We start from the raw sequence: 12686 nt of genomic DNA, 5'->3' as shown, positions 1-12686 counted from the left end.
TTTACTTTGATTTTGAGTGATTATAAGTCTATTAATAAAACCATAGAAGGGATGTTTATTGTTTATTGTCATCAGGAATCATGGACTTGCTGAACAAACAAATTAAGCGTCTGTTGTTTTTGTAATGTTGATCATCTTTTATTAGAAAACAGGTTCACGTTTTTTTGTAACGTGGGTAAACTAGATTTGTCTGTTCATGGGCATGTTGCGTACACAGTTATTGACGAAAGCTTTTATTGTGACATGTCGAACAGGAAGTCGTCCGTGTCTCTGTCGCGCGCTTGGTCCCGAGCTGTCTCATCATGGTCGCCGTCCCAGCCAGCGGCTCGAGGAGGAACCAGGACGGGATTATCGGCAGCAGACTCCGTCGAGCTGCCAGGAGACATTTCTGGCGTTAGTGGACTCCAGGACTCGGCCCGCAGACTCGTCCCCGTCCGGACCGACGTGAGGAGAGAGGTGAGCCGTCGACCGAACCTCGGCAGCCCCGCTCGTCATCGGCAGGTCCCGTTGAACAGCCTCCCGGTTTATGATCGTGATGACATGAGAAAGACGGCCGGCCGTCCTCCGGGGGTCTGGCGGCGGTACAAACAGAAAGAAAGGGGATGTGGCTGGATGAGGCCTGTAGTTAGTTGTTAGCCGGCCGGTCCGGTTCGGACAAACAGCTCGATTTTGATCTGCTGGGTTTCTGGCTCCCCGCCGTGAGGTGATCCCTGCGGCGGGGAGCCTCATGGCGACCGCTCGATGCAAACCCGGCCAGCTGAAGGAGCCCGGGACAGAGGGACCCGGGCTGTCTTCAGAGGGACCCGGGTCCCCCGGGCTGTCTTCAGAGGGACCCGGGTCCCCCGGGCTGTCTTCAGAGGTGGCTTTCAGTCCACAGAATCAGTCCTGCTCCGGGAACGTGGTGATATTTGCCGGGGACACGGGTTATTGACATCCACCTCCAGCCGCAGTTACACACATGTTGTGTTTATTTTGTGACCAATAATATTCTTGTTCCACTTCCACAGCAACCTGTGTGCAGCCCTCTCCCGGTACCGGCGATCATTGTCACAGCCTCCAAACTAACGGGATGACGGAGGGAACCGAGCCTCCTCACGTACACACACCGTGAAAGGGGGGCGTTCACGGGCTGCAGGAATTTCGACAACCGCAGTGGCAACGACTTGGAGAATCGGAGTGACTCAACTTTTCGACCCCGGAGCTGGTGGGGGACTCGAGAGTCTTGCTCATTGGTACTTTGGCAGCGTGGATGAATGAGCCGGAGAGGATGACTGAACTCTAGTGTTCACTTCAAACGAGATGAGTCACAGTTCAGTGAAGTTCATATTTTTCTGTAATAGTTGAGCAGTAACCTGAGGTCTCCTGGTCGAACCTGGACAACAGATGTCATCACAGCGGGATTACTGTGGAAAACATACATTACCAGGTTATTAGGTCACCGATATAATCTGCAGGAGACGCAGGGATCATTCTGACATCACGATGGTGGACGGCACCATCCCCTGGTGCCTCAGGACTCCCGTGGTCTAACAGACGTTCGGCTTCCCCTGTGGGACAGAGCAGAGCATCTGTAGCGCGGTGGTCTGCCGTCGCCATGGACTACCACGCTGAGTGTTGCTTCTGCGACTCCGAGGAGGGTCACGGCGGCCCGGACGAGCCGCCCCTTCACAGCATCCACGCGCCCAACCGGATCCGCCCGTCCTCGTACCGAGCCCTGAGGAGCGCCGTGTCCAGCCTGGCCCGCATCGACGACTTCTTCTGCGAGAAGATCGGTTCGGGCTTCTTCTCTGAGGTCTTCAAGGTACGTTGACCTCGTCCACAGCTTTGAACTACAGCTCGTCAGTGGCTGGACTAAAGTCCTCTGACCGGTAATGACAAACCCAAACAGTCGGCGGTTGGTCGGCGCTGTCCGGCGGTTTGAAACGTGTAATCCTCCCCGGGAGGATGGAGGTCTGTAGATGAGTTGATCGAACACATGGAAGTTCACAGATTAATAACATGGCGTTGGCCCCTGTGGACCTCAGTAAAAATGTCAGTGTCATTATTTTCCCAGACAACCAGGACGCCAGAGCAGAAATGATTCATTAACTGACAGAAAACAGTTGGCAAGGTCGACAAACGGCTCGTTGGACCGTTGGTCAGACGGACATTTTCAACACGGTTAGACGATTATTGTCCACAATAATTGTGCGACGTATTGATAATGAAAATAGTTGTTAGTTGCAGTCTTATTCCTTCCACGACGCACTAATATAAACTTGCCAATGTGAGTGTTAAGCTCCGTTTTGTTTCTGGAGGGGTGAACGTGTTTTGATATCCTGGTGTGGACTGAAATCTGAATACACACAAACCCACGGGGCCCCGTGTCACCGCGGGTTTCTGAGGGTTAAAACTTGGATTTAGGGTTAGGGTTACAATTAGGTGAGGCTGAGGCATGTAGTTGTGATGGTAAGGGGCTGAGGGATGTATTACGTCAGTGGAAAGTCCCCATGGCGATAGTGAAACCAGTTAGTGTGTGTGTGTGTGATTTCAGACTTTTGAAATATATTACAGAAAGCGTCGTGAAGAAAGATATTAAAATGTCATCCCTATTTCTAGGAAGTGAATGTGGCACCTGAGCTTTCTTGTAAAGGGACTGTATGATTTAAAAAAAAAAAAAAAAAAAAGATATTCTGGGACTCCGTTAGAGTAATTAACGCTTCATTTGTGACAGATCAGCCGTGATACGAATTGTACTAAAATCTTCAGACAAGTAAAAGGGAAGTTACAAATGTCACGCCCAAAAACAAATGTGCGAACTCCTTTTCACAAGAACAAGTGGATCCACAAATGCTCAGAGATTAAGTTTGTGTATTTGCAAATTTGCTCTGTATTTTAGAGAATATGACTTTACGCAAACATAAAATACAACTATTATAATTCAGTAAAAACCTCCATCGACCACCAGCTGGTGACTCAGCACAGGATCCACATGCAGCGCTATGGACTATAAAACGGCATGTTAAGTGGCACTTGGAGTATTTGCTCAGGGTGAGTTTATACAACATGAATTCCAGCGCACATTCATCTGCTCTTATCTGAAATAGTTTTACACACCCAGAAACAGAGACATCAAAAAACAATCTTTCACCGGGACTGTGAAAGGCTTGATGTGCTGTCACCTTTTGTTTTCTAGAAATATCTGTTTATTCAATGAAACTTCATACGTTATACTCCGAGTATGTTAATGTTTACTGTGCTCTTCAGTGTTTTAAAGCTTTAGTTCTTCAGTGTCGATAGATATGAAGCTTTTTAATGAAGTTTCATGTGTTCTCCTTAGGAGTGTCACAAAAAAGTGATTCATTTGAGTGTCGCAATATTATAATTTGTGATACTGTATTGATTCTCCAAAACACTATTTCATTTTATTTCTTATCTTTGCATGTGAACCATAAATTAAAAATAGATTTAACAGTGCAAAATATCGCCTTGCTTAGAGTATTGCAACATATTTAATGGTAACGTCTTCATAATGACGAGTTATTATCGCCAGATACTCACCGATACACAGATGTAGTTCTCTTTTTCACGGTAGGTCTTGGTGTATCTGAATCCCACCCCCCACCCCCCACCCTTATTGTGTTAGCATTTAGCTTAAAGTAAATGAAATTACAGTGTTACCGCACTTACTTCACATAAAGCACAAAAACAATAAAGGTCTCAATTATATGCAATCAAATAAACTATAAACAAAATAGAACTGAATAAGAATAGAATGAAAACTAAAAAAACAGACCTGTAGTGATACTGTGGTGAGTGTACAATGTGTATTCAGTTATAGCCCAATATACAACCCCGTTTCCAAAAACATGGGGATGCTGTGTAAAATGTAAACAAAAACAGATGTGATGATTTGCAAATCATGTCCAGCTATATTTAATTGAAAATATGCCAAAGACAACATATCAAATGTTGAAACTGAGAAATATTTTTATCGTTTTATGAAAGATATATGCTTATTTTGAATTATCACCAAGTTATGAACAGAGCCATGACAATTCTTCTTTTACCAACACTCTGTAATCGTCTGTAAAACTGAGGAGACCAGTTGCTGGAGTTTTGAAAGTGAAATGTTGTCCTATTCTTGCCTGATATAGGATTTCAGTCACTGCAGTTCAGGTTCTCCTTTGTCGTATTTTTCTTTTCCTGATGCACCAGATATTTTCAATGCGTGACAGGTCTGGACTGCAGGAGGCCAGTTTATCTTCTCTTCTACTACGGAGCCATGCTGTTGGAATATGTGCAGAATGTGGTTGGACGTTGTTCTGCTGAAATAAGCAAGGGCTTCCCTAATATGTATGTATCACATCTTCCCAGATGTCCAAGCTACCCATGCCATGTGCACTAATGCATCCCTGTACCATCACAGATGGTAGATTTTTTTAACTGAGCACTGATAACAAGCTGGATGGTCCCTCTCCTCTTTAACCAGGAGGATGCAACGTCCATGATTTCCAAACAGAATCTCAGATTGTGATCCATCAGACCTCAGGACAGTTGTCCACTTCACCTCAGTCCATCTTCAATGATCTCGGTCCAGAGAAGGCGGCGGTGTTTCTGGATCATGTTTCTATCTGGTTTCTTCTTTGGAAGGTTTTAACCCGCATTTGTGGACGCAGCGATGAACTGTGTTCACAGATGATGGTTTTCACAAGTGTTCCTGAGCCCATGCAGTGATTTCCACTCCAGAATAGTGTGTTTTTAATGCAGTGCTGCCTGAGGGCCCGAAGATCACCACCATCCAATATTGGTTTCCAGCCTTGTCCCTTGTGTTCAGAGATTTCTCCAGATTCTCTGAATCTTTTAATGATATTATGAACCGTAGATGATGAAATCCACTAATTCTTTGTAATTTAACTGAGGAACAGTCAATGTTGTTGTTTTTCCACAGTCTTTCACAGAGTGGTGGGTCTCTCCCCATTTTTGCTGCCGAGAGACTCTGCCTCTCTGAAATGTTCTTTTTTTGTTGCCAGTTAACTGAATTAGTTGAAATGTCCCAACAGGTGTTTTTTGTTGTTGTTTTTTTTAGCATTACGCAACTTTTCCAGTCTTTTGTTGCCTGTAGTACGACTTTTTTTTGTTGCCTTCAAATTTAAAATTTGCATATGTTTCTCATAAAACCTCTCAGTTTCAACATTTGTTTTGTTGTCTTTGTTCTATTTTCAATTGCATATGGGTTCACAATAATTTGCAAATCATCACATTGTGTTTTTCTTAACATTGCACACAGCGTCCCATCTTTTTTTGGAAAAGGGGTTGTAACTTGATATACTGATGTATGGGGGCGGTTAAAAGGAGAATGACTGGAAGGCAACTGATATATGTGTATATATAAATATAAAATACATTGCAATGCAAACTTATGAAATGGTCTTGTATTCTGCTCAACAAACCCAGAGTCTAACTTTCAGATGTCCTACCTCATCATAAAAACAGCCTCTCGGTTCCTGCTGCTGGAAAGCACCCCGTACCATGATGCTGCCACCACCCTGCTTCAATGTACAGGTCGAATTATCAGGTGATGAGCAGTGACTGGTGTTCAGCAGATATCGTGATCGGAGTTCTGCCCAAAGATTTAAACTTGTGTTTCGTCCGACCAGTCTTTTCCAACACCCTCCGAGTCCTTTAAAAGCTGCTTGGCAAACAGGCCATTGTGTGTTTGTTAGTCAGAGTGTCTTCCATCCAGCTGCTCTACTATCGAGGCCAGGTCGATGAAGCGCTGCTGAGATGGTCATCCGTCCAGCAGGTTCTGTCAACTCAGCAGAAAACCCCTGAAGCTCTTTCAGAGTGACAGTTGGGCTCACGGTCACCTCCCTGACTGAGGCCCTTCTTGTTACTCAGTTTGGCTGGACGGCTGACTGAAGCGTCCTGGTGGTTTCAAACTTATTCAATTTCAGCATTATGGAGGACACCGTGCCCCGGGGAACACTCACAGTGTCAAAGTCAAACTTCATACACGTCATGAAAATACACCTATTAATAAACAAATTTAATGAAATATCCTCATGTAATTAGTCCGATCTTCCTGTGCAGTCTTTCAACTTCGGCTACACATTCACACTGTTGGTGATTTCTTTTCTTTCTTTTTTTTTCAATTTTTTTTTCAACATCCTTCCATCATTCAGCAGCTGCTGCTGTGTTGCTTTCAGTTGGATTAAGTCTTTAACTTCAGTATAGTTTTTTATAATGATAGTTTGCTCCTTGTTTTTAAAATATGTGCCTCTGCTGTCAGTACATGTGTCCATGTTGGTGATTGGTCAGATGCTGCAAACTCCTCCTCCTTTAAGTGAACTAAAGCAGAAAGCCTGAGTTAACAGAGAAAGCTGAAACAACCGTCGTTGTACCGATTCTCTCTGACGGAGAGTTTCAGCTTTGTTGGGCAGCTCAGACAAAAAAAGCCTGAGTATGTTGAACTGGCTTTGTAGAAACACCCCTCAGGAGTCGTTCAAGATCCTCCTGATGGCCTCTCGACTGCTGTTCAACAACATCAGTGCACCGTTCTGATGCATACAATATATTGTATGGCTCAGAGTTCTTTAATAAAGCTGATTATTTATTATATGAGGATGAAAAATTGAAGTAATTAAAACTCCCACAGTTGAGGAGGAGATGTAGCGGCTCTGTTCATGGTGCTGAGTGTGCGTCCGTAAGATGTTGTGAAACACAGCATGCTGTTTTCCTATTGGCTCTGAGCTCTCTCTCTCTCTCTCTCTCTCTCTCTCTCTCTCTCTGTGTGTGTGTGTGTGTGTGTGTGTGTGTGTGTGTGTGTGTGTGTGTGTGTGTGTGTGTGTGTGTGTGTGTGTGTGTGTGTGTGTGTGTGTGTGTGTGTGTGTGTGTGCATGTGCGTGCCTGCCTGCTGCTGGGTGAGGCCTCAGTTATGACCCGGTGGATTTGTGCAGATCAGGAGGAGTGATGGGAAATCCAGAAAGCCTATTAGTGCTCCGCTATTAATACACATGCACACACGCACACACACACACACACACACACACACACACACACACACACACACACACACACGCACACACGCACGCACGCATTTGCAGACCCAGACACTGGTTGTACTTTGCAGACACACATTACCAGTCAATGACCTATACATGATGCAAACCAACTGGAGCTGCAGCCTCAAATGTCGATGACCTTTGACCCCGTGTCACTGGTTGTGGTGAAGGTCGAACCTCCCACACAAAAGAAGTGATTAATAAAAGCTGATCGATAATTTACTGATGTTACTGTTGGTCTACTTTGTAAACACGGTCGTGTTTATTTCTGTAGACTTTAATGAACCTGAAAACACATCCAATATTATTACTTACCTTATTTTTGATTGATTATCAGGTTTATATGATTGTAGATTCTGTTCTCCAAACAGCACATTTAATTTTAATTGAAATCTGTGAAGACTATAGTCGGGAGTTCACTTCATTTTTGGTCTCCTCCCTTTCCTGCTGGGTTACTTAGTTTTCGGAGCGTGTTGAAGATGATGTTGCTGACGTTGTTTGGTCACCTTATTCACATGTAGCGTCGAACTGTCATCAAATTAGTATTCAGATTGTGTGTTTCACATTACACAACAAGTCGTTCAGACACAGAGATCTGATTGGTCAACTGAACATTTGGAACAAATCATGACATCACACCCGGCTCATCACTACAAATATCACTCCACCATAGAATTAGAATAGAGTTTCATCTAATATGTAATATAATGTAGTTTCTACTTGTTATAGATCTATTAAATGACCCATTTGGTGAAGTCGGGTCTCTTTTGGTCCTTTTTGGTCGCTCCGAGCACCCGTACCGTAACACCACGGATAGTCACGCACTTACAATCCTAGAGGAGGCTAGCTGGACCGGTTTGGTTTGAACACATGACACGGAGCTAAAATGTTAAAAACACATGAGTCCATGGATATCTTTGTTCATCACATATCTTTGTTCATCAGATATCTTTATTCATCAGCTATAAATCAGGGCGGCACGGTGGTGCAGTGGTTAGCACTGTCACCTCACAGCAAAAAAGGTTCCAGGTTCGAATCCGGTCCTGGGCCTTTCTGTGCGGAGTTTGCATGTTCTCCCTGTGCTTGCGTGGGTTCTCTCCGGGTTCTCCGGCTTCCTCCCATCATCCAAAAACATGCACCTCAGGTCAGGTTACCTGGGGCCGCGCTAGTGGCAGCCTGCTGCAGCATCTCCCCCTGAGAGACCCCCTGCTGTAGTGAAGACATTTCCCCTCGGGGATTAATAACGTGTATAAAATCAAATCAAATTCAGTTGGAGACTAGAAATCGTCTCCGTTGCTAGGTGGTTGCTAAGGGCTGGAGTAGTAAACATTTCATACGTTATTTAAGAGTCTACGACTGACTGTTTTTTAATTTCTTAGTCATACCCCATGTGTTGCCATGGAAACGGAGATCACACTAACATTTAGATTACATGTTTTATTTAGTTGGTAACTGTTATAATCGTAATATTCTACTCGAGGGTGAGGCTTTAAAGTCGTTATCGGCACTTCAGCGATGCGTACGGACCTCGACGAAAGCACGTCCTCTCTTGTATTCTTGCTTAATTAAAGAATGGTCAAAGAATATTGTCTGTATTAGAATTAGAGGGCCAGCTCGATCCTGGTGGGTCAGGGTTAGGGTCCACCTGGGAACACTTAAAGCTTTGGTTTAATACCCTGGGCCTGATCTGATTATCTCCCCACTGTTTATCTGTTTATTGTGGAGGTCTACAGAGAATTACCGCCCTCGCTTGGTTTTTGTTCTGTCATGCAGAGTGAATTTTAAAGAGCTTAATGACCTCTCTAAATTAAAAATAGTCCTCAGAGAGGGCGGCAGGGCAGATCTTACAGCCCAAACTGTACTTTTCTCAACACTTTAGAAATTGAAATTTACAACACAGAAAATGTGCAGACGGTGTCGAGGTCTGACTGCAGACGTTTCCATGCAGGAGACTAAGAAACACTGAGAGACGGCGAAGAGCTCGTCAGTCAGCCGAGGGACTTCTGTTTGGTTTAGAAATGAAATCAATTATTTTGTCATCTTTATTTTGCACAAAATAAACCCAACATACGGCAACTAGTGTATGTTCTTGCACACATACACACAATGTACGGCTCCCATCTACTGTTGGTTTGGTACCAAATCATCCTAAATATGATTATTGCTTTTCTTACATGTTTGTTTTGTAGGAATCAGATTCAGTTTTGGATCGATCTTTTTTCTTTTGTAGATGAGTTGGTGACTGATTACTCCATACATGGTGTCATTCAGATTTCTGTGTCTGTTCACACACAGATCACTTTTCTGTTGTGGCTTGTGTGAATCCATCTGCGCTGTGTTTACACCTCCTCTTGTCGAGGTGAGGAATTTTCCCAACCAACTCCTTTCAGTGCACGTGCAGCCAAAGAGAGCGACGCACCGTGCGAACAAATATCTGTTCCATCTCCGTCTAAATATACGTTATACAGATACAGGTACGAGGAGATGTGCACATTTAAAACGGTTTAAATGTACGTGAGCAGGACGCAGATGTAACCTTCGCCAATGGGCTGTGAGCGGGCATGTTGTCATTTTAACGACCCCTGTTGCCATGGCGCCATAGTTCAGATGGTTAGCAGCGAATGTTTTTGTAGTTGAACTCGGTGGTGACAGTCTGACTCTCAGACGAATTCACGGTGACACATCCCTGTAAATGTCAAAGAAAACTCCCATGATGCCCTTTTTTGGGGTTTGGACAGTGAAGCTCCGCCCCTCTGAAATGTGATGTCACTCATCGCACCTCTCCGGGCTCACTGTTTCATTGCTTTGGGTTCCTGAAGTATTTTAAGGGTCTCCGTTGCCGATTTCTCGAGTTTTGTCACAAACTTGAATATTTCTGGTATGTGCAGTCTGCTTATTAATATAGGAAGTGATCATATATGACACAGTAGTTTTTAAAAGAAATTGCAATTCTTTCTTCAACTTCAAATTTTTGCCAATTTCTGCAAAATGCCACAAAACAATCATAAAAGTCTGCAAAATGCTTTTTTTTTTTAATCAAATCCACTGCAAAATAATTTTTATTAACTATCATGAAAAAATTCCACAAAGTCCTGGAGGGAATAGTTACGAATGATTATGAATAATTCCTCCTACACGTGCACGTGTTTATTGTTGTGTTTGGAGTATAGCTGGACGAACACGCGCTCACACGTTCTTGCTGCACGTCTCTGAAGCTGAAACCACTTCAGGACTTCGAAGGTGTTCGACCGGCTCGTTCACGGGAGTTTTAGTGTGTTCGTAGTTGTTAGCAAGAAGCAGACATGCTGAATGTGTTGTCTCGGTCCTGCAGGTCAAACTCTCCATCTCATCCCCGTTCCTCCTCTCTGCTCGTTTCCAGGTGCAGCATCGGATCACAGGACAGGTGATGGCGCTGAAAATGAACACGCTCGCCAGCAACAAGGCCAACATGCTCCGAGAAGTGCAGCTCATGAACCGGCTCTGCCACCCCAACATCCTCAGGTACGACAAATATCTTCATATTCAAATCTCAGTCTTTCACTTCAGTCGGTGTTGTTTTTAACATTCGCTCAGTATCTTCCGCTTTCTGTCATGAACGGTATGTTGATGGAAAAAGTTCTGTTCTAGTCACGTTTCACTCGGGTTCATGACATGTACAAATGTTAAATCCCTGATCACAGCGTGAAGCATTGCATTGCATTGATTGTTCAGTATTCAGAATAACTTTTAGCAGCTTCTTTTCCTGTTAAAGGTGCAGCTGGCAAACTGAAGCGCTCCGTGAACAGAGTTTATAGCCGCAACAAAACCATGAATGTTTCTCAGAGTAGTTTGTGTCGTCAGCTGAACTAAAGATTTGTTTTGAACTGTCCAACAAAGGTCAGCACACCTGATTTGTTGGCTCCATAAAGTTGCCTCAGTTTGGTCGACAGCTTGAGGAAAAGCTTCTGGAACGCGTCTGAACCGCGTTTCAGTGTTCAGCAGACTAAACCTGCAGCATCGACGCCGTCACTGAGAAACTCATCAGCTGGGATCAGATCGCCTGTCAATCAGCGTTTCATGCTCACGCTGATTGACAGGCGTACAGAGATGATGACAGTCCACTGGGATTGATCCCAGCATGCACCACGGCCAGTGCACCACTGGTGTCACGCAGTCAGCTGCCATCGTCAGAATTAACCGCCTTTCTTACCGGTCTGGAAGAAACGCAGTGAAAGCAACATCGACGGGAACTCGTTTTGCTTCTATTTTGCGCCAAAATGTCGGCCGACGTTGTGTTTAGTGTTCAGGTGAGACGACGGGATGCTGCGCTGACTCGTTACCGAGGGTGATATAATGAGACGGGTCCAACTTCAAGAGATGAATCGTGCATATTGCACCTTCAATGTCTAATAGAGATTGTGGCCATTGGTCAGTGTGAATAAAAGTGCAGTCGATTCGCAAAGCATTTGATCCTTTTCACTTTTTGCACACTTTGTTGTGTTGTGTATGTTTAAGTTTGAATGGAAAAAGGATTGTTTCCCATCGTAGCCTCAATAACTCATGACAGTGAAAATCTGATTTTTGACATTTTTTTTCTAAATTCAAAACCTGAAATCTTAAATTCACAGAGTTATTCAGATCCTTAATTGGACTCAAATCTGAGTCTTTGTCCTCACTGTAAATGTACTATTTTAAAATACAGAAATAATAAATCATTTATTTGTAAACTAATACGTTCAGATGATGATTGTGGATCAGCTGTGAAGTGATGAAACGCGGTTCAGATGAACACGTCACTCAGTTTAATCCCGTTTCTTCACCTTTCTGCAGGTTTCTTGGCGTTTGTGTGCACGAAGGTCAACTCCACGCTCTGACTGAGGTAACACCGGCACCTCATCGCTCCTTTATGTTCACAATTTCCAAGTTTTGCAAGTATTGTTTATTGTTCGCGTTGGTGTGATGGAGTATTAGGGCCACTTTAAGACAGGAAAAATCATTTATTTAACGTTTATTTATTTCATGTTTAAAGTAGAATTAAGGAGTATAAAGTTGATATTTTGAGATCGAACTCAAGACAGTCGTAACTTTTGAGCATAAATAAAGTGAATATGCTTCTACAAAATACATCTTATAAACACCGTGTTCAACGTGTTCGGACTTCGCGCTGGAACTGGTGTTCAGAAGAAGAAACGCCCTCATTCAGAGTGGATTGGATCACAGTGGACAGATTGAAGGTTGATGATTGTCACACCAGTAGGACGTACTGAACCATGTTGACTCTGAGTGCACAGTTTCTCCAGGAGTCCTCCTCCGTGCGTGATGGATGTGATGAAGTAGTCTGCTGTTACTTCTGGGTCGCCGTTTGTTCTGCCGGCTTCCATCCACACAGCGCAGCGACTGAAAGCATCAATACAGCCTTTGATGAGAGTGCCGTATGACTTCATGCTGTCGTATGCTGCAGTACTTTGGGCCCTTTTGTTGCAGTAATGCTCGCGTCTCAGACGCTGCACTCGCATCAGCTGCATGTCTTCAGGATCAAAGAGCCAATCAAGAGAAATCATTTCCTTTTTATTCAAACTGATTTCAGCAGATCATCTACTCACCTCGTTTTTTATTCTCAACATTTTAACTTACTCCTCGAAATGGTATTTCAACTTTACTCTT

General features: G+C 43.9%; 1 protein-coding gene across 1 annotated transcript in view; it reads left to right on the top strand.

The window, feature by feature from the left end:
- Positions 1-270: 270 nt before the first annotated feature.
- LOC138628787 (dual specificity testis-specific protein kinase 2-like) overlaps positions 271-12686 on the top strand; it is a 21721-nt gene continuing 9305 nt past the window's right edge. Inside the window, exons 1-4 of the mRNA XM_069712019.1 lie at positions 271-456; positions 1008-1801; positions 10423-10544; positions 11853-11901. Coding sequence (XP_069568120.1) covers positions 1595-1801; positions 10423-10544; positions 11853-11901 — 378 coding nt within the window. The 5' untranslated portion in view covers positions 271-456; positions 1008-1594. The remainder of the gene's footprint in view (positions 457-1007; positions 1802-10422; positions 10545-11852; positions 11902-12686) is intronic.

Source organism: Brachyistius frenatus, unplaced genomic scaffold (assembly GCF_029030835.1).
Source record: "Brachyistius frenatus isolate BFR_SWC_R1_liver_20210118 unplaced genomic scaffold, ASM2903083v1 Contig_105, whole genome shotgun sequence".
Lineage (NCBI taxonomy): Eukaryota > Metazoa > Chordata > Actinopteri > Embiotocidae > Brachyistius > Brachyistius frenatus.
The sequence above is the reverse complement of the archived record's forward strand: the minus strand, read 5'-3'. Positions and strand labels throughout refer to the sequence as shown.